The sequence below is a fragment of the Lissotriton vulgaris genome, chromosome 3_2, assembly GCF_964263255.1.
Source record: "Lissotriton vulgaris chromosome 3_2, aLisVul1.2, whole genome shotgun sequence".
Classification (NCBI taxonomy): Eukaryota; Metazoa; Chordata; class Amphibia; order Caudata; family Salamandridae; genus Lissotriton; species Lissotriton vulgaris.
Window position 1 is genome coordinate 180,329,037 of NC_141690.1, and position 23,297 is coordinate 180,352,333.

At 46.4% G+C, this 23,297-nt stretch overlaps 1 protein-coding gene across 2 annotated transcripts in view; it reads right to left on the reverse strand.

The window, feature by feature from the left end:
- The window catches only part of HTT (huntingtin), a 2,178,328-nt gene that overhangs the window by 948,540 nt on the left and 1,206,491 nt on the right, over positions 1-23,297 (reverse strand). For both annotated transcript variants that reach the window (XM_086964158.1, XM_086964157.1), the window contains one exon: positions 17,239-17,446. In XM_086964158.1, the coding sequence (XP_086820284.1) occupies positions 17,239-17,446 (208 nt within the window). The remainder of the gene's footprint in view (positions 1-17,238; positions 17,447-23,297) is intronic.

Below are 23,297 nucleotides of genomic sequence, written 5' to 3' on the forward strand. Positions count from 1 at the left end.
TCGTACCGAAGGTAAGTAACTCGTACATCTGATAGAGACTACTAGCCGCAGATTCCTTAACGTAGAATAGATACCCTAGCAATACTCAGGGGGGAGGAGGGTCTGCGAAAGGACCCCAACAGCCTGGACAGGCAGAAGGTCCCACAGGTGCCAGACCTACGGACCAGGTAAGTAACCTCTTCCCTCCCAGGCAAGAGGAACCCCCACAAGCAGAACATCACCAACCCCAAGAGGGATGTAGAAAGAAGTCTGAAGAGGCCCGTACACTCACAACAGAGGAACCAAGGGCAAGGCCAGAGAGGCCGAAGCATCCTATTCCCCTACAAGACAACAGAGCTTCCATCCAATACCAGGGCAGGAAGAGGAAGTAGAAGAAAGCCTAGAGGGCCCAAGGAAACGAGGAAAAAAGGAGGCAGGCCCACCCCAGATGGAAGGCAACAGGCCAGCCAGAGCTGCGCCAACAGTAATAAGCCGCCAGAAGCAAGAAGAACAGCCTGGGGCCCAAGGAAGACCGGGCAGGCGACGCCTGATAAGGGAGAAACACAGAATCATCCCAGCCCTCAGGACAGGAGCAGGAAGGTGAGGAAATGACCTGACACACAACTACGAGGGGTCCACGCACACAACCTCAAGAAGCAATAGCAACATACATAAATGCCATAGAGAACAGGCACCACAAGGTGACCAGAACTCCCTAGCAGGGCGCAAGCTATATAACAGCTACCACTACCTCACATAGGGTACTTTAAGTCCCAAGACATGGGAACCCTCTTTGGAAGAACTTCCGCAGCAGAAGAAAAAAGAAAGCCCCGGGAAAAAAAAACGCACGCTGAAGGCTTGTCAAGCAGCCCAAGAGAAAAACAGACGCCATAATCTCAGGGCCAAGTCTGTGCAGACAACTCCAGCAAAAACACACAGACAACAAAGGGGCCCTCCAGCAGCCAACAGCGCCATAGTCCCAGCAAGGAGGACTCGAATGGCCATAAAACACACTCCACAGCAAGGGCAACCGGCCCAAAAGAAGGTCCAGAACCAGCTCAACTCAGCAGTCACTGAGGAGGGGAAGGAGGAGGAGGAGGAGGAGCACGGAGCCCTGCCAGGAACCTTTGGATGGCAGAGTCAGCCGGGGTATTAATAACAGGCTGCCATCAAATGGAAGATCAATCAGCCGCTCCCGCACATTTTCAGGGAACACGCCGTCCCGAAGCCAAGCATAGTGATGGTAGGTCGACTGAGGAAGCCATGGACCAGCCCAGCACCTCCAAGATGTCCAGAGCGATGCAAACAATAAACGCCGCTAGCTCCCGGCCATCCAACGCATGATGCCGTAAGTCCACCTGAACAGTTTCGTGGGAAGCTGCGGATCCCAATGACTCAGCTGAGTCCCACAAACAAGAGGAGGCCCTAGCCAACACACATATGCCCACATGCATCAAGCATTTTTGGAGTCGCAAACGGTGCGATTCCTTAAAATCGGCCGTTTGCGATTCCAAAAATGATTTTTGAGATGCATCATTATTTTTTGTTGAAAATCGCTAATTTTGCGATTTTCAAAAATGCGATTGCATTCAAGGAATCGCAAATTTGCGATTCCTTAAATGCAATGCATCATTCTTAAAAAAATTGCGAATTCAAAGATTGCAAGTGCAAATTACCACGAGGTTGAACCTCGTGGTAATTTGCGAAAAATGTTTAAAATGCTCAAATTAGCATTTTAAACACGGTCATGTTACAGACACACATGTCCTTAGGACATGTGTGTGTGAACCATCCATTTTAAAATACATTTCAGGGGTGCAGGGGGGGTCCTTTGGACCCCCCCCCCCCCCCCCTGCACCCATGGAATGCATCAACATTTTGCGAATTCCAATTTGCGAATTCGCAATTGCCATTGATTTCTATTGGCCTTTTGGCCCATAGGAATCAATGGGAATTGCGAAATCGGAAATTGGAATTCGCATAATATTTGCGATTCGGTAAAAATTGCGATTTTTACAGAATCGCAAATATTATGCACTTTCAATGATGCATCCCGTTTTGCGATTCCTTATTTGCGATTCGGTAAAAATCGCAAATTTGGAATCGCAAAACGGGAGTTTGATGCATGTGGGCAATAAGGTGTTAAGGGCCCGCAGGGCAGCGCTGGTCGAGGCGAACATGTTGCGCCCCCGGGACGGCTCCCGGAACGGCGGAGTCAACAGTGGAAGCAGGGAAGTAAAAGCAGTCCGCAAAAGTGGACTTGAGGCAGAGGGGTGGAGGGAAAGGCACCCCGGGTCACACGGCCCAGGAAAGTGCTTGTGCAGAAGGTGTTGAGGCACCGGATCCCCCGAGGCAGGCGCCTCCAAGCCCCAGTCAGGGAAGAAAGGAGCGAACCCTCAAAGCGAAGCGTTGGGACATGATCTCAGTTGGGGCCAAGACATACTCAGCTCAAAAGTCGGACAGGACAATGGGAAGAGGGTATTTCTCCAGCTCTGGCATCGTTGTCGAAGGGACCAGTATGGATTTTGATGCTGGACTGGCTTCGGGGGTACAGGGGAACCAGAGAAAGATTCAAGAGGGACAGACAGTGCCAAGTGTAGTTCTGCCTGCAGTAACTTGACTGGTGGCTAACGTGGATCCTTCGGGCTCAAAAGCGCACCAGAGGGAGCCGGAAGAGTGCCAAAGATTAGAAACATGGCCACTCTAAAGATCTCAATCTGTTGTATTGTTGCTGATGGCCCGAAAATAAACTAACACTGGTTCTCCTTAAAGCGACAGTGCACTTTTTACTCTGCAAGAGTTATAGAAATTGCTATTAAGTATACATGCTTTATTTACGAGCAAGTTTTAATTGATATGTTTACCTTTGTTTTTTAAACAAATATTTATTTTAAAAATCAAATCTTGCGTTCGCATAGGAAGTTTCATTTTTCATTGTGGAAAAGAAGGTGTTGGGAACAATGCTGAAAATTCTTCTGGATCCAGTCTAGCACCTACAAAAACTATGAAGAGGAAAACGGAGCACACGGTGATACATCAGAAAGGGAAATTATTAAAGAAAAATAATTCTCAATAGAGGCAAACCAATGTTAAGGAAAAGATTGGTTATATTACGTTTCAGAAGTGTGCTTTCTTCAAAGCATGACTTTAACTTCAGACAACTGCAAACTGTTCATATCCTTCACCTCAAGCTTTATTACATAGATGGCTCTCAGCAGTTTAGGTGTAAATAAACCTGGACTAGAATGGAGCTCTATCAATCACCATTGGCTGAGATTAATATAAGGAATCATTCCACCATCTTGCTTTTCACACCCTTAGTGCAATATGTATGCCCAGATGTTGGTCCTGTGCTAATTTTGCCACTGGACATACGCCTTATATCACCGATATATCACAGATCGGCCCAAGTAGGTCGAAACTGGTCTACAGGTGCTTGTATTACCATCTGCAGGGGACCTGACCTAGCAGCTCAGGCTAGGCTGTTCTACTGCAACAGAACCAGGACTGATTTGCATATGGTAATCTATGTCTAAGTGCAAAGATGATGAAAAACGACGACCAGGAAAGTGGCCCTGAGCAATCAAGCATTCTTGAATCACTTTATTTGCTGGGCAAATAATAATGGAGGACATTTTTATTAGTGCAGGGGGCTGGCTTAGCATATGATGCACACTTAAATAAGTGATGTGCCTTGCATTAATTCAGGCAAACCCTTTTGGTGATTTCAGTGGTCTTTGAAAACCATAGAAAAGTCTCAAAGAGGTAGCTGTAAAGAGCAGCCTTCAGGCTTATCTTGAGGGAGTGTTAAGCCAGTTTAATCATGTAGTGTAGGTTGAACTAAAAAAGAACCGCACATTGTATATATAAAAATATGCCTATTTATTACACAACACTCACTAAAACATTAGTATATCTCCTACCTTGGGCTATCAACATAAGGAGACAACAATGCTTCAATTGCAGTGCGGTAAATAGCACAAAATACAGTGGTCTGCAGGGGGAGACCAAACCATATACTAAAAACGAGGGATGCAAACTGCTGACGAAGTTGGGACCTAAACCAGAAGACTCAGAGGAGCTGGGGACATAAGGAACCACCGCAAGTAAGTACCCAGGAAACCTACGAAGCTTGTTTGCAGAGTGGAAACAGCGTGTGGCCAATGGAAGTCAACGGGTAAGTATGGGTTGCAGTTTTCAAGAAGAAGGACCCTTCCCAGTGGACCCCGAAAAAACGCTGTCTAAGAAAGAAGGTTGGATAGTCACCCCACCCATAGATACCCCAGGAACCAGGATACCTACACCAGGGAAGCAGGGTGCATAGGTGGGAAGTGACGTCAGAAACTGACGTAGGCAACAATGGAGGACTTCAAAGAATATGCAGCTGGAGAAGACTGTGCAAGAGTCCGGTGGAATCCAAGGGTGGATTCTTGAAGAGGAGAACCTGTACGCTGAGGGAACACTTGGAGGTGACCAAGAGGCACGGAAGAGCAATGCCCACCGATGTCGGACAGTTCAGAAGTGAAGACTCTGACCTTGTCGAGGCAGGGGTGAGGACCAGACGACATTGAAAAAGCCCAGGAGCCGTCCACGAGCTGTCTAATGTCGGATTTCAAGGACCTGGGGGTTGGTGTCCGGCAGGAGACCCAACAAGCCTTGGTAGCCAAAACTTGCATGGAGAAAGTAGAAGGAGCAACCTGGTGACCAGGAAGGTCCAAGGGACTCACCTCACGCAGGGGACTCAGAGCAGGCCCGAGCAACTAGGGGAGCCCACAGGATCAGAAGACCACTGTCAAGAGGACCCACAGGCCGAAGGAGTCCCAAGAGGACTTAGCAGCTCACCAAGAAGGAAGGCCCACGGTGCAGAGGATGCAGTAAGGACGCTGTACTTGGCAGGAAAAGATGCGGGAGGCTGGAGCTTCTTGTAGCCCGAAGAGCTCTGGAGTGCAGAGCCAACAAGCCTTGGTAATGGCAAGACGACATGGGGCTCAGGGTTCAGTCCCAGCTGTTCCAATGAGGGATACTGGCCACTGAATTGCAGAGAGGACAGGGCAGGCCCGAGGTAGTTGCAGAACCACCACCTGTGTTGCTGAGCTTTTCGCAGTCCATGGGATGTCAGGAGCAGCAGACATGTCAGCTTTGTAGGGGTGCCTGCAGATGCAGGCTAGTGACTCCTTCACTCCAAGAGTGATTACTTCTGGTGTCCATGATGCTCACAGGTCTGGTGAAGATCCTGGAAGAAGCACAGGCACAGACAATGAAGAAGACTTGCAGAACAGCAAGACAAGAAGAAGCAGGACTCTTCCTTGATGCAGTCTCGGTTCCAGGTGAAGTCCAAGTGCCCAGATGGTCAAAGAGTGAAGTGGTTTCAGGCTTGAACCTGAAGACCCACCCACAGGTAAGCCCGTAAGTGTTCTAGGGAAAGGGTTGGAACGACTCAGGGGGTCCCTCCTACAGGAGGGGATGGACAGAGGGGAAGATACTCCCATGTCCTTTGTCCTGTTTCGCGCAAGGGCAGGAGCCAAGGGCCCCCTGAACAGGCTCAAAAATGTATGCAAGAGGGCACCAAATGTGCCCTTCAAATCAGTCTGGTGGTGCTGGCAAGTGTCCCCACTCCAGCCCAATACACATCCCTATGACAGGAAAGCTATTATTCTACCTTCCCCTGCCAGGCTTGGCTCAGTGGCCGGAGGGTAGAATCGTGTCTGTGGTCGGCAGCACCACTAGCTTGCTGTCAGGCCCTGAAAGGCTGTTACTGGGAGTACAGGGGGGTACCATAAGGGAGCCTCCTCCCTGCTCCAGTACATGGGATCATACTTCTAACACTGGAATCGGTGTTGGGGTACGATTCCAACATGTTTGATACCAAACATGACTGGTTTCGGTGCAGCCACTATATAGTTAGACATCTGAAGGACTGGGTTCTTTGGACCCAGCGGTGCCAGGGCACAACACCTGAAACCTTCGTGGGTAACCTGCTCCGGCGTACAAATCACAGAGACACGGGACACTTCCTTCGGCGTCAAAGAGTCAAGGTTTATTTACTGCAGGGAACACAGAAGTCACAAGAAGTACATCGAGTGTAGTTCGGGGAGACTGCTTCAAATTGTATTTGTGGATCGCTCCTTTTATACAGTTTCTACCCATAGGATAACATGATACACAATAGTTTACAACCTGGTTCCCACAAGTCGCTCTCAGAGGGGTCGCTTAGATCACTTTGAAACACACAAGATCCGGAACATAAGTGCGGAAACATTTGGCGGTTCCCAACTGTAAAAACCCATCTTCCCACCATTAGCAAATTCCAATCAGCAGTAAAGTAGATCGAAATAGGAACGAAGACAGGTGCAGAGGAAGACGGAGACAGTGGGGAGATCGGAAAGGGTGTAAAAGGGGAGTGTCGAGAAGCACGAGATACAGGCATCAAAGGGACGTGCCTAATGAGATGCACAACTGAGACAATAAGCCCGTGCGGCAAGATGAGCCTCGAGCGGCGCCATCTGCCTTACAGTAGCATCCCCCTCGTCATAAAGACACTTTCAAAGAACATGTGTCTTCCGCAAATATCTTGGGAGTCCCAGGGTCGCGAAGCGGACAGCGTCCGTTCGCTGGCTACTTGAGGGCAAGAGACAAAATGGATGCCGTATCTAAGATGGAACCCGTGGGTACAGATGACAAACCCACATAACAAACGAACGGTTTAAGTTAGCACAGCGAAACTGCGCACACTTGCTAAAACTCGTCATTTGCGGTTCATAGATACTAGACTCGACCATATTCGTGTGAGTCGAAAACACCACTTACAATTGTCACGGAACCTCAGACGCTCCTTTTGCCCTCATGTAGGCAAGCACTAGTCGGAATCATACTCGATATTCATCAGACCATCAAGATGTCGTTGTAGCATAGCTCTGTCCAACCGAGTCCCCTTGGTAACAGATGGTTGTCTCATACACGTTGTAGCACAGAGGCCACATAAGGCAGGACCACACTGCACACAAAGGCAACACGTGAACAGGAACACTACCACAACCCCGATGATCGTCAGAATCTTCCAACCCCAAGTCGACACCAGGCCCCAAAACCAACCAAGTAGCGTCCAATCCCCTACATCCACGTGTATGGATTCGGAGATCTTGTGCAACTTCGAGATGGCTTGATAGACAGTAGGAGCATTATCTGGAATGAAAATGCAACAGCTCGAATGGATCACTTTACATACCCCACCGCGATCTGCTAAGACAACATCTAAAACCATACGGTTTTGTAATGTCATAAGTCTCTCCGCCTGAAGTTCTGTGGTGATATTACCAAGGGCACTGGCAGTAATGTTAGCTGTCGATTCTACCACTCGAGTCAAATGTCTCAGGTTCCTACTATTAACCATAGGTCCCCAAAACGGGAGGAAACCCTTGAAAAAGTCTCCTGCCTCTTGACCGGCAGTATCCTCTTCACTAATTACGCCTCGTACAACTCTAGTCTTATGATAATCGGCATCTACAGTAAACGTCGGAGGCAACAGATTTGCAACAAAACATGAGCCCATGAAGTCTGCGGGCAACCATGTGTATGCACGATCATGACAGATGAAGTACGTACCCTTGGCAGCCAGAAGCACAGGGATCGGGGACATTGACAGAACGTAACTTTCAGTGCAAGCACTTACTCCAAGTGAGGCTTGCGAGCCACGACCCACAAGACAAAGATTACCAGTGTGGGGTACGACCCATATTGGAGACGAGCTTTTAAGCTGCTTTTCATTAGTGAACGTACTATATTCCCCTCTATTCGGTGCCCTATAGGCTTGTACCTCTGCCTTAGGGATGAGATAAGCATCATAGATCTCATCTTCCAAATCCTGTATTATCATCGATACCACCCACTGCCATGAGGTAGGACCCGGTTTGGGGGAACGTTCTGGAGAGGGGTGGAAACCTAGTGCGCTTCGAAGCATTGTTTGGTATGCTCGAGCTGACCCTTGGGAACTATACGGTAACACCAGATATGGAATTCCCTTACCCGTAGTATGTGGCATCAACCCACACACCCAACAATTAGTAGTGTTAACCACTAACTGATGCTGATGGAGGAGCTGGATAAAGGAATTGTTGCGGAATTCTACACGTCTAGCCTGTTCGTGTTCTGGTAACATATGAAAGGAATGAGGAGAAGCAGTAGAAGTAATGTTAGGGTAAGGAGTAGGAGTAGGGGTAGGAAGTAAGAAGTAAGACATAGTGTAATACACCCCACCCGCCAAGAATGCAGAAGCAGTTAAAAACAGTACAAACAATTGGGATACAAAACATTTCGTACGACTAAGTTTCTGCAGTTTGACTCTATACGCCTGCGTTCCTTCCAAATCGTTCAGCTTTGAAAATGCCATTTCCCTACGACCGTCCGCAACGTTTCTTGACGCACTTCGTTCTGTGCAGCAATAGTCAATTCCCAGGAGTTCCTAGGAACCGACGGCCTTTAACCTAGCGTCAAGACCTACTGTCCAGAAGGAAGTACGCGCGCGGCCCTACGGCCCTCAATACACAATATGTATTTTATTTAGCACAAATAGTTCAGCTGTGGAAGGAAAAAGATACAAGGAAAAAAAATCTTAATATATGTACAAAACAATTTTCAGTGATACGAATTGTTCACAGTTGATCAGGGGAAACGAAGATATTGCAGTTATCAGTTTCAGCAAAGCAAGAAAAAATTTATTTGTCCTTAGTATGAGAACGCAAAGAATATCGATGTTTCCCGGGACGTGTCTGCTCGTCAAACAAAGGATCCGTTGAGGAGACAGCGTCCTGTTGATCAGTTTGTTGATTTGGTCTTGAGTCTTTTGCTGACAATGTTCCAACAGTGGCTTTCTGCTGCGCTGAGTGTTCACCAACAAGTTGTGCGTCACTGAAAGGTACAAACGCCGGCAATGTCGCTGCTTCTGTTGACGCAATGCCTTTCCTCACCCACGGGTCTGCCGGCAAAGGAATAGGGACTCGCTTACAATGGGTAGCATGTACCCAGTTCTTCCGTCCCTCAAGACGAACGGCAGTCCTCGTGGCCAAAAGCACCTGGTGAGGTCCAACAAAGCGGGGGTCCAGATTCTTCTTGCGCGAAAAATTTCGGGTGACAACCCAATCACCAGGCTGGAGCTGGTGGCCTGGACCCTCCGTCTGCGTCGGCAAGGCGTCGTAAACCTGTTGATGAATTAACCTCAGTTTAGCAGTCAAGTCATGTAAGTAGTCAATCAACATCGGGTACTCAAGATCAACGAATATACCTGGCCTAGGAACCCCCCACACATTCGCAGGACGGCCGAACACTATTTCATAGGGACTAAGCCCTATTCGGGAGTGTACAGTCGCCCTAGTTGACAGTAGTGCTAGAGGCAAAGCGTCAGGCCACGAAAGTCCAGTCGTAGCCTGGATCTTCGCTAATTTTAGTTTAAGGGTGCCATTGTACCCTTCAACCAATCCAGCTGACTGGGGATGATTGGCGCTATGGAATTTCTGATTAATTCCAAGGCCCTTACACACACTCTTCATCACACTTCCAACAAACTCACTTCCGTTATCTGACCACACGACTCTAGGCATTCCATACCGAGGAAAGTATTCCTTCAGTAGGATTTTCGCAGTAGACAAAGCAGTATTATCTTTGAGGGGATAGGCCTCGATCCATCGGGAGAATGCGCAAACCACAACCAAAACGTATTTCAGGTTATTGCATCGCTCCATATGGATGAAGTCCAATTGGATCACCTCAAAGGGATACGAAGGAGGAGCAAAACTGCCAGGGGGAGTTGGGGTTCCTTTGCCAGGATTGTACATTATACACACCATACAATTCTTCACCAAACGTTCAGCACACTTAGTAATTCCATCATTCTTCCACACATCAGCCAACAACTTGCAAATACCTTTCGCGCTAATATGTGCTAACCCATGTGCCATTTGCACAACGGCCAGTACATACGCATCAGGCAACATCCATCTTTTCTGATCTGACAAATCAATCCAGCAACCATTCACATCCAACCTTCCCGTACTTTCTTTCCACTTCATCTTTTCAGTGTCGGTGGCCTCATTCTGAATTGCTTTCACACTCTCTATAGTATTCTCACACATACTTGATTCTGTAGGCCACCTAACCGAATTCGTCACATACATTCGAGTGCTAAGGTTCCGGGCAGTCTCCTTAGCAATCTCATCTGCAAACGCATTACCACGACCAACATCATCCGTCACTTTACGATGCGCACTACATTTAACAATTGCAACTTGAGCAGGCAAAGTCAATGCATCCAAAAGATCGTTCACAAGCTGGCCATGCTGTATTTTCGTGCCATGTGACGTCAAGAAACCACGTTCTCGCCACAATCGTCCGAAACTATGCGCTACACCGAAAGCATACTGACTATCGGTGTACACATTCACACGTTTACCTTTTGCTAATACACATGCTCTAGTAAGAGCGATCAGCTCTGCAGCTTGGGCAGAATTCTGATTCAATCTCGCAGTCTCAACAACAGTATTCAATGTCACCACAGCATAAGCAGTAGTCACATCACCATTCGGCAATTTAAAACATGACCCATCCACATACAGGATGCCATCCGGGTCTTCCAATGGGGTGTTTTTAAGGTCCACACGACCTTTTGTTTCCTCCTCTGTCCGCAAGTAACAGTCATGTTCTGTTACTGCATCTGACTCTGCACTAATTGGTAACAAAGTTGCCGGATTTAGGACATTACAACGTTTTATCTGAATGTGGCTTGCCAAGAGCGTCAATTCGTACCCAGATAACCTCGCACTCGTCAAGTGCTGAGTTTTCGTACGGTTCAAAAGAGTATCGACTGCATGCGGAACCATCACCGTAAGCATATTATCCATGACCAATCCTGCTGATTGTCGGATGGAGACCGCAGCTGCCGCAGTTGCTCTCAAACAACTCGGCAATGCTCTAGCTACTGGGTCTAAGGTCGAGGAAAAATATGCACATGGACGTTGCTTACCACCAAAAGGTTGCGTTAAAACGCTTAAAGCACAACCTTCCCTCTCGTGAACATATAACGTGAACGGTTTACTGTAATCAGGGGTACCTAACACAGGGGCCGAACACAATGAATCACGTAATTCAGAAAAACTTTTCTGACATTCTTCCGTCCATGGTAAAGGAGTCGAAACATCCTTGCACGTAAGAGCCACCAATGGTTTCGCTAGCAATGAAAAATTAGGAATCCACTGCCTGCAGTACGATGTGATACCTAGAAAGGCACGCACATCTCTTTGGGTTTGTGGCACAGCCATGCGCGCAATCGCTGCAATTCTCTCTGGGGTCAATCTCCTTCCCTCCTTTGACAATAAGTGACCTAGATAGGTTACTTCTTGACAACAATATTGGAGTTTAGAAGGTGACACCTTGTGATTTAACTCACAGAGATGTTGCAGCAACGATACCGTAGCAATTTTGCAAATGTCCTGAGTATCAGCAGCCACCAATAAGTCGTCGACGTATTGGATTAAAGCCGCACCAACCGGCAACCTAAACGCATCTAGTTGACCCTTCAAAACTTGACTGTAAATCGATGGACTTTCACAGTAGCCCTGAGGAGCGCGTTTGAACCGGAAGCTACGTCCACCAAGAGAGAAACCGAAAAGGTCCCTGCTCTCTTCGGCAATCGGGATGCTGAAAAACGCATTTTTCAAATCAATCACCGAAAACCATGAAGCTGTAGCTGGAATCAGAGTCAGCAGCGCCGTAATGTCAGGCACAACAGGGAATTGAGGAACCACAATTTTATTCACCTCCCGTAAATCAATAACAAAACGATAAACAGGCGGTTTGGTAGGATCAGTACGTTTAAGAATGGGCAGTACAGGACTATTGCACACGTTTCCCCGAGTTTCTTCAATGACATCTTTCTTGATCAAATCATAGATGATCGCTAACAAAGCTCGTTCACCATCAAGGGAGATACGATATTGGGGAATACGTGGCAATCGCACATTCGATTTCAACTGAACAACATAAGGGGAGATATCAAGTAGGCCCACGTCATTTGGACCCGTCGCCCACAAAGGTGCAGGAAGAGAACTCAATTCCGGTGGAAGCTTATCGAGGGACAAGTACATGGGAGAGACTACCCTCTCTCCTAACGTAAGCTTTATACCCGCAGGAGAACAATACAAAGTCGCATACAAGCGTTTAAGCAAATCCAGACCCAAAAGATTTTCGCCACAACCAGTAGACAAAATCAATGGAGCTTCGAGCTCACGTGGCCCAATTTGAAGGGGCAAAGGGCGCGAAACTGGATTGCTAACGGGGGCGCCAGAGAATCCAACGGATACATTTGTTAAGCCAGACAAAGGTGCGCCAGGGAGTTTCGAATGCATGATAGAACTTTTCGCTGCACCAGTGTCCAACAGAAAAGGCTCAACGACGCCCGATGTAGCAACTGCGACGTAAGGCCCTCTCTGATCAACCGGAACTGATACCACTCCCTCTCCTTGTCTTTGGCTGTCCTAGTAATTACTATCGTCAGTTCCCTGATCGACGTAATAATCGTCTACATTGTACTGCGCAGATCGTCCTTGCGATGATCCACGTTGATCGAAACAATTATTAGAATTTGACGAGTTATCAGAACAGTCGTTCTGAGCACCACGACCTCTACCACGTGATGCGTGCTGTGCACCACCACGACCTCCTCTAGACGAATTACCACCACTACGGTCATTTAAAGCAGGACAATTGAATTTAATGTGTCCCTCCTGTCTACAATAAGCACATTGATTGTACCCTAATGAAGATCTGTTAAAAGAGGAATCATTACGCGACTGCGATCGATTCGATTGCGACTGTGATCTATTCTGATGAGAAGCATTCTGATTAGAACGCGGCGGATATGCTTGTTGTAACAACACTTTAGTTTTCAGCTCTTTCGTCTTTTTATCGGCACGGTCATTTTCCTCTTTTTCTCTATTTTCGTAATATTGTGCCGTAGCCAATATCTGAGCTGAGGTAGAAACGGCCCATGAACTTTCTGAATTTTTCAATTTATGGCTCAAGTCGGGCAATAAGTTCGATACGAATTTATCCACAAACAACCTCTGTCCACCCTCAGTACCCATATCCTGCCCACTATGATCGACGAATGTTTCCTCGAACCTCGTAAAGAAGTCTGAAACACTCTCATCTTTCTTCTGTTTACAGGCTGACAACTTGTCCCAATTTACCCTCATAGCTGGCATAAGCGTTTTCATTAATGTAATGATTCGCTGGGGAAGAAGTTCAATCAACTGATCGGGTTTAGTAGCAGCCACTTGTCCAGCGTCTGCCGCTGTAATGGCAGCCCAATCACCACCTAATTCATTCGCGTGATCTTGGTGACGAATCTTGGCCCATACCGGTTGCGGTACGACATTGCCAAACAACATGTCGATATCGGCCAGATTCATTATCGTAGCGTCTACGAGCTGCGATAATTCTTTGTAATACCCCGCAGGATTTTTGCGAGGATCAGGCAAAGTTTGTTTCACCTGAAGCACTTCCGATCGTTTCCAAGGGAGGTGTATCCACACTCTCTGGAAATGTGCTGGTATTGGAGCATTAGCATTAGTATTATCAGCGGGTACCCAAACTGGCGGAACTTCTCGCATAGGATATTGGCCAGACCCATCTCGTTGTTCAATGTCCTCAACGAACAATGCATGAGGAATAGGAGCGGGACGAAGAGATAACAACCGTTCAATAGCACGTCGGACATTAGTGTCGACTATCAGTCCAGTTGCGAACTGAAGCCGGAGTTCAGACAGGGCGGTCAGCACCTCGTCAGGCGCATTGGCCGCTATCTGATCATGTAAGAACTTGCACATTTCATCAAACACATATCTCTGAGTAGGTATGTTGAATTGATCAAACGTTTCGAGGACAACACGAGGTGGATTTCTAACAGGGTTTATCATCCAACCCATCGCCATATTGTATAGCGCAACACGTTCTCTATTACCAGGAAGCTGGCTACGTCTCTGTGGACCATCAGAACCTGCAGACCCAAAAACAGGTCCGAGCGACTGAAAGAAGTTTGTCGCAAGGGGAGAATCACGATTACGAGTAGAGGGAGAAGAGTAAGACACAGGACTAACAAGAGAAGGAGTAGAGACGTTAGCAGCAACAGGGGTTAACAACACAGGAGCAGTAGCGTGAGCAGTAGCGGGAACAGGAGTATGTGGAAGCGGAGGAGCAGTAGGAATAGAAAGAGGCAAAGGAGCAGGAACAGTCGGAAGAGCAAGTGCAGGTTGAGGAACTGGTGGAACAGGTACGGCAGGGACCACAGGAGCTGCGGTACCCTGTACGTACGGAGGTGGCGACTTCATAAGATAGGACATTAAAGAATCCTCAACTGCCTCTTCCTTCTTATCCGACTCCGTAGACAAAACAGGATAGCATTTGTCTATGGACATACGCTGTAATCTCTCAAACACTTCCTTATCCTTATCCTCCTTATCACGCTGAAACTGCTCAGCTTTCTTCACTATAGTAGCAACAGTATCTCGCTGACTACGTTTATTTTGTCTGATCTCTTTCTGTCGGGCTTCTTTGCGCCAGAACCGAAAGGCATCAAACATGGCCGGCCTTGATTTACGTTCGAACAACTTTATTTCCAAATTATCTAAGATCGACGCTTCGAAGCTACCGTGAGGTGGCCAACGAAGATCGCCGTCTTTCTTTGTATATTTGATCCAATAATCGTTAAAAGCAATCGGGCCTAGCCCATGTTTGCTATATAAGTCATATGTAGGAGTTCCAACCGGAGGTATCGGACACGAGTCCTCCAGCAGGGAATCCGCACCACAAGGTCTAAAGCAACTGAACAAAGTACTGCGACCAGGCATCTTGCACACTAGCCGAGTTTCACAAACTTCAAGGGTTACGGGATTTACCAAGTCCCTGCAAGAACAAAACCCTCGGTCTTTGGCGGCTGCAGTCGTCAAACAAATACAACAACAACAAAGTACGCTAGCAAAGTGTCACCGACAAAAACACTCACACAGCGTGTACAACAAAGACACCCGCTAAAGTGTCTACAACAAAAACACTCGCTAAAGTGTTTACAACAAAGACACTCGCTAAAGTGTCTACAACCAAGAACTCTGGGAGCGACCCACAAATACTTAACTCAAAGATCAATGGCGTCCTCAGGAAGGCCCGTCAATCGTCTCGCTATACCAAGGTCTACGCCAGGCGCCAAAACAGGTCTACAGTCAGGGCAGCAGTCCGTCGCAGCCGTTAGGAGGCGGGAATCTTCGCGGGAAAAGTCTTCGGGCCACTTATTTCGACAACAGGATCGATGAAGCGGGGTGCACCTTCCCTCGGAGATTTCACACGAAGTTCCTCACGATCGTCAGGCTTGGACCGGTACCACTGATGCAGCCCCACGTTGGGCGCCAACTGAAGGACTGGGTTCTTTGGACCCAGCGGTGCCAGGGCACAACACCTGAAACCTTCGTGGGTAACCTGCTCCGGCGTACAAATCACAGAGACACGGGACACTTCCTTCGGCGTCAAAGAGTCAAGGTTTATTTACTGCAGGGAACACAGAAGTCACAAGAAGTACATCGAGTGTAGTTCGGGGAGACTGCTTCAAATTGTATTTGTGGATCGCTCCTTTTATACAGTTTCTACCCATAGGATAACATGATACACAATAGTTTACAACCTGGTTCCCACAAGTCGCTCTCAGAGGGGTCGCTTAGATCACTTTGAAACACACAAGATCCGGAACATAAGTGCGGAAACATTTGGCGGTTCCCAACTGTAAAAACCCATCTTCCCACCATTAGCAAATTCCAATCAGCAGTAAAGTAGATCGAAATAGGAACGAAGACAGGTGCAGAGGAAGACGGAGACAGTGGGGAGATCGGAAAGGGTGTAAAAGGGGAGTGTCGAGAAGCACGAGATACAGGCATCAAAGGGACGTGCCTAATGAGATGCACAACTGAGACAATAAGCCCGTGCGGCAAGATGAGCCTCGAGCGGCGCCATCTGCCTTACAGTAGCATCCCCCTCGTCATAAAGACACTTTCAAAGAACATGTGTCTTCCGCAAATATCTTGGGAGTCCCAGGGTCGCGAAGCGGACAGCGTCCGTTCGCTGGCTACTTGAGGGCAAGAGACAAAATGGATGCCGTATCTAAGATGGAACCCGTGGGTACAGATGACAAACCCACATAACAAACGAACGGTTTAAGTTAGCACAGCGAAACTGCGCACACTTGCTAAAACTCGTCATTTGCGGTTCATAGATACTAGACTCGACCATATTCGTGTGAGTCGAAAACACCACTTACAATTGTCACGGAACCTCACATCTCGAATTGACTGATGGCCACTATATGTATTAAAATGGCTGACTGTGCTTACAAAGCCTGGAGAATCGACTCCAGCATTTGCAGGGGCGTGCTGCTCATGCTGGGGCACCCTCACACTTATAACCAAGCACCCTGCCCTCAGGGCTGAAGAGCCTACCGTAGTGATGACTTATAGGTTTTAAGTGCAGTGAACTCAGATATATGAAAATGTATATCTGTAATGAGAGGTGCAAGCAACAAATCACACAGCTGAAATAGCAGGCCTGTAGACACAGATATACCTATGTCCTGGGTACCTTAGTATCATATTTAAGGAAATTGTGGACGTACCGTGGACCATGGTTAATTTAGGGAGAAGGTACAGTGTCTGGGGTCCTGATTAGCAGGATCCCAGTCAGACTAGGGTCAAGAACAGACTGACACTTAGCAAAAAGTGGGGGTAACCATGAAAGCAGATCCTACTTTCCTACAATTAGGATTCAGTGCTGCCTACATGTATTTTTTACACAATTGCATCTCTAAATGATGGTTACATTTTGAATTATATATGTAGCATGGCTTTTATTTGATACATTTTTCGTTTACTTGCCAAGCTGCTTCTTCTAGCCTTAGGGGTTTTGTTGAACTTGTCTAGATCAAATCTTTCCTTTAGGCAACTAAATCTGGTACCTTTGTTACGTCATTACATTGAATTAAATGCTTATGAATGTCATTGCATTTATTTGAATGTCTATGAAGAGCCATGTTTCTTTAAAGAGTAGATTTTAGATCTGCATGATAGCAGTAAACATAAGAAACACTGTGATTCTTTTAAATATATTTAAGCAATCATTTCCACATATTCCACATATACTACAAGAAATAAAACTGGTTTTGCATACAAGCCTTACTTCAATGTCTGATGCACCTCCGACCACCAGCTATAGTTTGTGTAGTTGACAAGAAGCAATATTTGACACCACAGAAGTACTAGGGATGGGTGGGTCGGTATCATGTTCTGAACCAGAGCACTGAGACTTTCCAAGGTGTAGAAGCTGCCTTCAGAGCCGTCCCCTCTAAAAAGCCTAGTAGCAGCTGCTGTGATTCTTCTGAACACCCCTGTGGAAGAGCAGTCATAAAAACAAAAAGATAATGGAGATAGAGACTATAAATAGAACCCAATAAATGTTAAAATTAATTAATTTACTTTGACTTAAAAAAAAATATGTACATTTAATTTAATAGCAAAACAATTATATATACATAAAAATAAAATATGCAGCTATTCCAAATCCCAGATATTTGCGTGTATAGGGGAAGTGAAAATATGCACGTTGTATCCTGAGCAAAATAAAGAATATCTCAAGGCAAATTACAAGTCCAAAAGAAACATTCCAGTCCACATGGGTGTTTTGTCTACTTCTTTAATATTCAAAACAGCATCCTTGTGAATCCTAACCTTCTAGCCAACACGTGTTTTGTCTATTAAGCAGTATATGCATAAAGACTTCATCAGGGCAATTCAATGTAGAGAAACAATGATATCACCAATAAATACCAGTCCAAAAAAGCGCGTTGTGAAGAAAATTCATTGTTTAACGCCTAATTCTCGTGGTCGTACTTACTAGAGTCTGTAATACATTTGATTATGGGATTTGACCATTCCCTGACATGGGTACTGATATTTGTACATTTGGAGTGCAGGATTTTATGTGGATTACTACTTGAACAATTAATTTACTTCAAAACGCGCTTTTTTGGACTTGTATTTTGCCTTGAAATATTCTTTATTTTGCTCGGGATACAATGTGCATGTATTTGTTGGTGTGGATTTCTCTACATCTAATGGTGACGGTTTGATAGACGTCATCTTTATCCCTGGAAGCAGCCTTATATTTTTCAAAAGCACATATGACATTTGTGCGCAGGCATATAACCTACTATCTACCTTTGTTCTGCTTTGGAAGTGAAAATATGCATTCTTTTTATCCCTTATCATCATGTACTCCCCACTTCTCAAGTAATCTGTACACCTTCTTGAAGAGTGTCCATTTAGAAAGACAGTTTAGTTAGCAGAATTTAAAATGAACGTAGACGCTAGAGGTGAATCACTTTTACCAAAGCGGATGTTCTCTTCACTAAACAGTGTAAACGGGTTATATCGTCAGGCAGTGGCTACATATGAGATGACATTGGTTTGCCGGTCGGTGGGGCAATGTAGTCATACCATTCACTCTATAAATTATGTGGATTTTCAAGCATCACCCTCCCTCACCCTCTTCAGTCTCTGTTGCATCACTCTCCTCTTGGTGGACTAGTCTGACTAGAGTATTTGATTGCTTTAATTATGCATGGAGTAATGGTTGGACCAGTGACACATGTTCAGTCTGTGCTGGTTCTAATGGCTGGGATGGATGAATGATCCGCAGTGAGTAGTCAAGTAGGCAGAAACCTTGTCTAACAGTCTCTCATCATGCAATGGATTTCATTTAAGGATTCATAAACTTTAAGCATTGGTTGACCCTAATAAGGCATTTCCTCAAGGTACTTATTGTAGTATCTTTCAAAATGAAATTTACCATAGCCATCCTGACACTTCACTCCTAGTTCTGCAAGACTAAGAAGACTGGTGACGGGCACAGAGGGACCTTTATTCAGTGATTCTATGTCCAAGAGCTTTGAGGATTTTTAAAACCTTACTAGGAGATGTGTCTTTAGATATCAAGGCAGACCCCCTTCCTTTTTTAGGAAGTAACATTTGTTTTAGGGCCATTTGCATATACGGTTGTCAACAGTTTTGTCAACGAGGGTGCCAATGATGGAGGACAGATCATCAACATGTAACTCATTGATGGCACGGCTGTAGGCAAACTCACTGTTGTCAACAAGGAAGCAGACGTAGATAGTGGAAAAAATGGTCTATTCCCATGAAGAGCAGGGTCAGTACTGATTTGCATTATGTGGGCCTCTGTCTGCTGGAATTCTGCCCAAAGTGATTGCCAGCAACTTAGTTTACCTGTAAGCATTCCTCCCATCACCTTTTATGTGTTGATGAAATGCCCTAGGTGGCCAAGGATATGCTTAAAGGTGGGTCCCTGCTCGCCTTGCCAAACGATCTGATCTATACCTCTAATACAAGGTAGTAAGCAGTTTGGGGTTGGTTGTCCATTTGGAAGGAGCCTAAACTGGCAGTTCAGAATGAACCGTACCCATGAGGAGAAGGGTAAATTTTGGTCTGCATAGCCGTGGAATAGTATGTTAAAAATAATGGAATGCTACCCATAGTAATTGCCAGTGGTTTAGACTATTTGTAAGCATTCCACCCTTCAACTTATTTGTGTTTTATGTAGATGGTGGACCAGGCACAGATAGAGCACTGGAGGATATGGTTGTCAATCAGGGTAAAGGTAACTTTGAAAAGAAAGGCAACCTCATACCTGTATAGGTAGGTAATCAAGCTAAGAAGGACAAGTTACTTACCTTCAGTAACACCTTGTCTGATAGAGACATGATCGAGCCACAGGCTCCTTACATTTAAACTTCCAGGTCTCAGGCTGGATCCAGAAGATTTTTGATAGCAGTACCCCTGCCTGCCGGTAGGTGACATCGGTCCATTTCGCATTACGTCATAGGTGTAGTGTTCGTTGTCATTGTGACGACTGCAACATCAATATAGCCACCACCCGAAGCGCAGACTTCAGTACTTTTCACTACTTTCCACTCCATAAGCATGTAGCAATGAAGTAACTGACCATGGTGTATTAAAAAAAGACAACTAGGGCCCTTAAAGGAAATAGCCCTCGACACTCAAACCAATCCACAGTGCGGGGAGGATGGCATTGGATCCATAAGGAACCTGCCCCTAGATCATGTCTCTACCAGATAAGGCATTACAGAAGCTAATTAACTTGTCCATCTGATAGAGAGATCTAGTCGCAGATTCCTTACCTTAGATCAGACACCCAAGCAATACCATCCCGGAGAAGGGGCTGCGGAAAGGTTTAGACCAGGATTTCCTGCACCGACCAAACAGGCCTTCTCTGCAGCGATGCCCACGTGGCTGCCTGGCAGTTATCAGAAACGAGAACACCACGCTGGAGAGGCATGGTGGTCGCTTTTGCCCTGGTGGTATGGGCTCTAAGCCCTTCAGGAGGATCTTCGCTAAAGCGTAACAAATTATGATAGAGGATAACCCATTGGGATATAGTCCTCTTTTGGACAGCACGCCCTTTCTTTGCACCCATGTACCCTATAAAGAGTTGGTCATCCACCTGGAAGTCTTTGGTTCGATCGAGGTAGAACAATAAAGCTCTTGTGGGTCCAGATGATGGAGACGCTCTTCTTCCTTGGAAGGGTGCGGAGGTGCATAGAAGGTGGGTAGAGTAACCAACTGCCCCATATGAAACGGTGTTACCACCTTAGGCAGAAAAGATTTCCTTGTGCGGAGCACCACTCTACCAGGAAAGACCGTCAGGTAAGGAGGCTGTGATGACAGTGCCTGTAGTTCGCTCCTGGCAGAGGTTATTGCCATTAAGGCTGGTTTGATGATGAGCAGCCATAGAGGGCAGTTGTGCAGCGGCTCAAAAGGTGCAAACATCAGAAAGGTGAGAACCAAATTAAGGCCCCACTGTGGCATATTAAAGGGTTAAGGGGGAAACAAATGGGCTATCCCCTTCAAGAATCTCCGTACCTAAGGGGATTTGAAAAGAGACGGTTGATCAGGCAGCCGAAGAAAAGAGGAAAGGACTGAAAGGTAGCTCTTCAAGGTACCCAGAGCAGAGCCCAGCTGGGCCAAGTAAAGCATAAACAGGAGGAGATACAATACAATACAATACACCAACATTTGTAAAGCATCTACAGCTACTTCAAACAGAGGTGTCCCGGCACTAGCATGATCCAGCAAACATGGGAGAGAGAGGATCTACAACTGAAGTGGGTTCAAGCTAATCACGGCTAAAAAGCCATGTCTTTAAAGCCTTCCTGAACTCCCCTTCATCCGGTATAAACCGAGAGTTCCATAATCTGGTTGCTCCTACTGAGAAAGCCCTGCCACTGATGCGAGCTATCACGAATTGGGGAACACAGCAGATTCTGTGAGTTAGAGCGCAGGGAATGCATTTGCTGATAGGGGCGGATGCATTTTTTTATGTAATTGGGGCAGCTACCTTTCAGGGCCTTGAACGCAATTGTCAAGGCCTTGAATTCTATACGCTTCACTACCGGCAGCCAGTGGAGCTTTTTGACATGTGGAGATATGTGTTGTCTAAATGGCACTCTTCTAATCCATCTCACCACAGCATTCTGCACCATCTGCAGTCTCTTTATCGAATATGCCGGTAGACCAAGAAACAGACTGTTGGTATAGTCAAGCCTTGAAGTCACCGTGGCATGAACAACTAATTTTAGCCAACTCTCCGTAAGTAGATAAAGAAATTTCCTCAACCCATTTAGAATTCCGAAGCAAGTGGATGTAATGGACCGTATTTGTGAAGCAAATGTCATGTCAGCGTCCCATTTTACACCCAGGTTTTTTACCATTGAAGTCGGACAGGGTGGGGGAACCAATTTCCTCCTGCCACCATAGAACAGGTGGCGGTGGGGAATTCTTGCCGAAGAACAGAACCTCAGTTTTCTCTGTGTTCAGTTTTAGCTTATTATTCATCCATCTGGAGATGTCACACAGGCAGCCCCTAAACCTCTCGAAGGAGTTTGCCAACCGGTCCCTAAAGGAGAACACCAGCTGTATGTCGTCTGCATAGGAGATGGTTTTAATTCCCCATTTGGAGATGAGCGTACACAGAGGAGTCAGATAGATATTAAAAAGTAGCAGGCTCAACGCTGAGCCCTGCGGCACACCAGACCAGAGGGGTTTAGCTTCTGATTTAATGTGTAATATCAATCTTTGTGTGCGATTGGGGAGATCAGAATTAAGCCAAACAAGTGGCGTCCCCTTCACTCCAGCCCGCCTCAATCCAGCCAGCAGTATTGGATGGTACACCATATCAAATGCGGCGGACAGGTCCAGCACCACTAACATAGCTGAGGCTCCACCGTCCACCTCCATTCTTATAGATTCGGCCACCTCCAGCAAACCGTCTCGGTGCTAAATCCCGCCCGGAAGCCAGACTGCGCTTCATGCAGTATATCTTTACTGGCGATGAAATTGCTAAGTTGATGTTGGACCAGTTTTTCCAACATCTTTGCCAGTGCCGGGAGGAGAGAAACAGGACGACAGTTTTTTAAATCAATCGGGTCAGCATTGGGCTTTTTTAGAAGGGGAAGACTCTGGAAAGATGCCAGTAGTTAGTGAATTGCTCCATAAGTGATTAAGGGTTGGATTAAGAGTATATGCAAAAACAACAGTTGATGGACAGAAGGCAGAACAATGTCATACATTCACCCCAGTACAGAGAGCTGGGACCTAAATCCATCGTTTTTTTGCTCACCCTGCCATTCCAGTTTGAACCCAGCCATATACAAATCAGTCTTGACTCTGTGCCCCATGGGAACAGTCCAGCATCTAACCAAGGATCTCTCCACAGCTGAACGAGACCTTGAGCCACATCCTGATGAAGACGCCATTCATGGTCCACTAGGCACTTTTGGCTGAGTTCACTCGCTCTGGAATTCAAAGAACCAGCTAGATGCTGAACCTGCAGAGACGCAAAGCCTCTTGACACAGGGTCCATGATCCCACCCCGCCTTGCTTATTGCAGTACCACATTGATGTGTTCGATTTTAGATTCCGAATGCATTTCCCGATTCATGCCCTTATATAGGTACAATTCGCATTGCCCTTATATAGGCAAAGAAATCCAGTCCTTATTTAGGCCTAGCCCATGCTGCCAAAATACAGGCATGGCTACTGCCATCCATTCATCTACGTCACAACTATTTCTTGGAAAACCAGACTCTTAAGCCGTTAGGGACTTCCCCTCTGTTTGAATATTGATTTCTCCAAGAACTCATT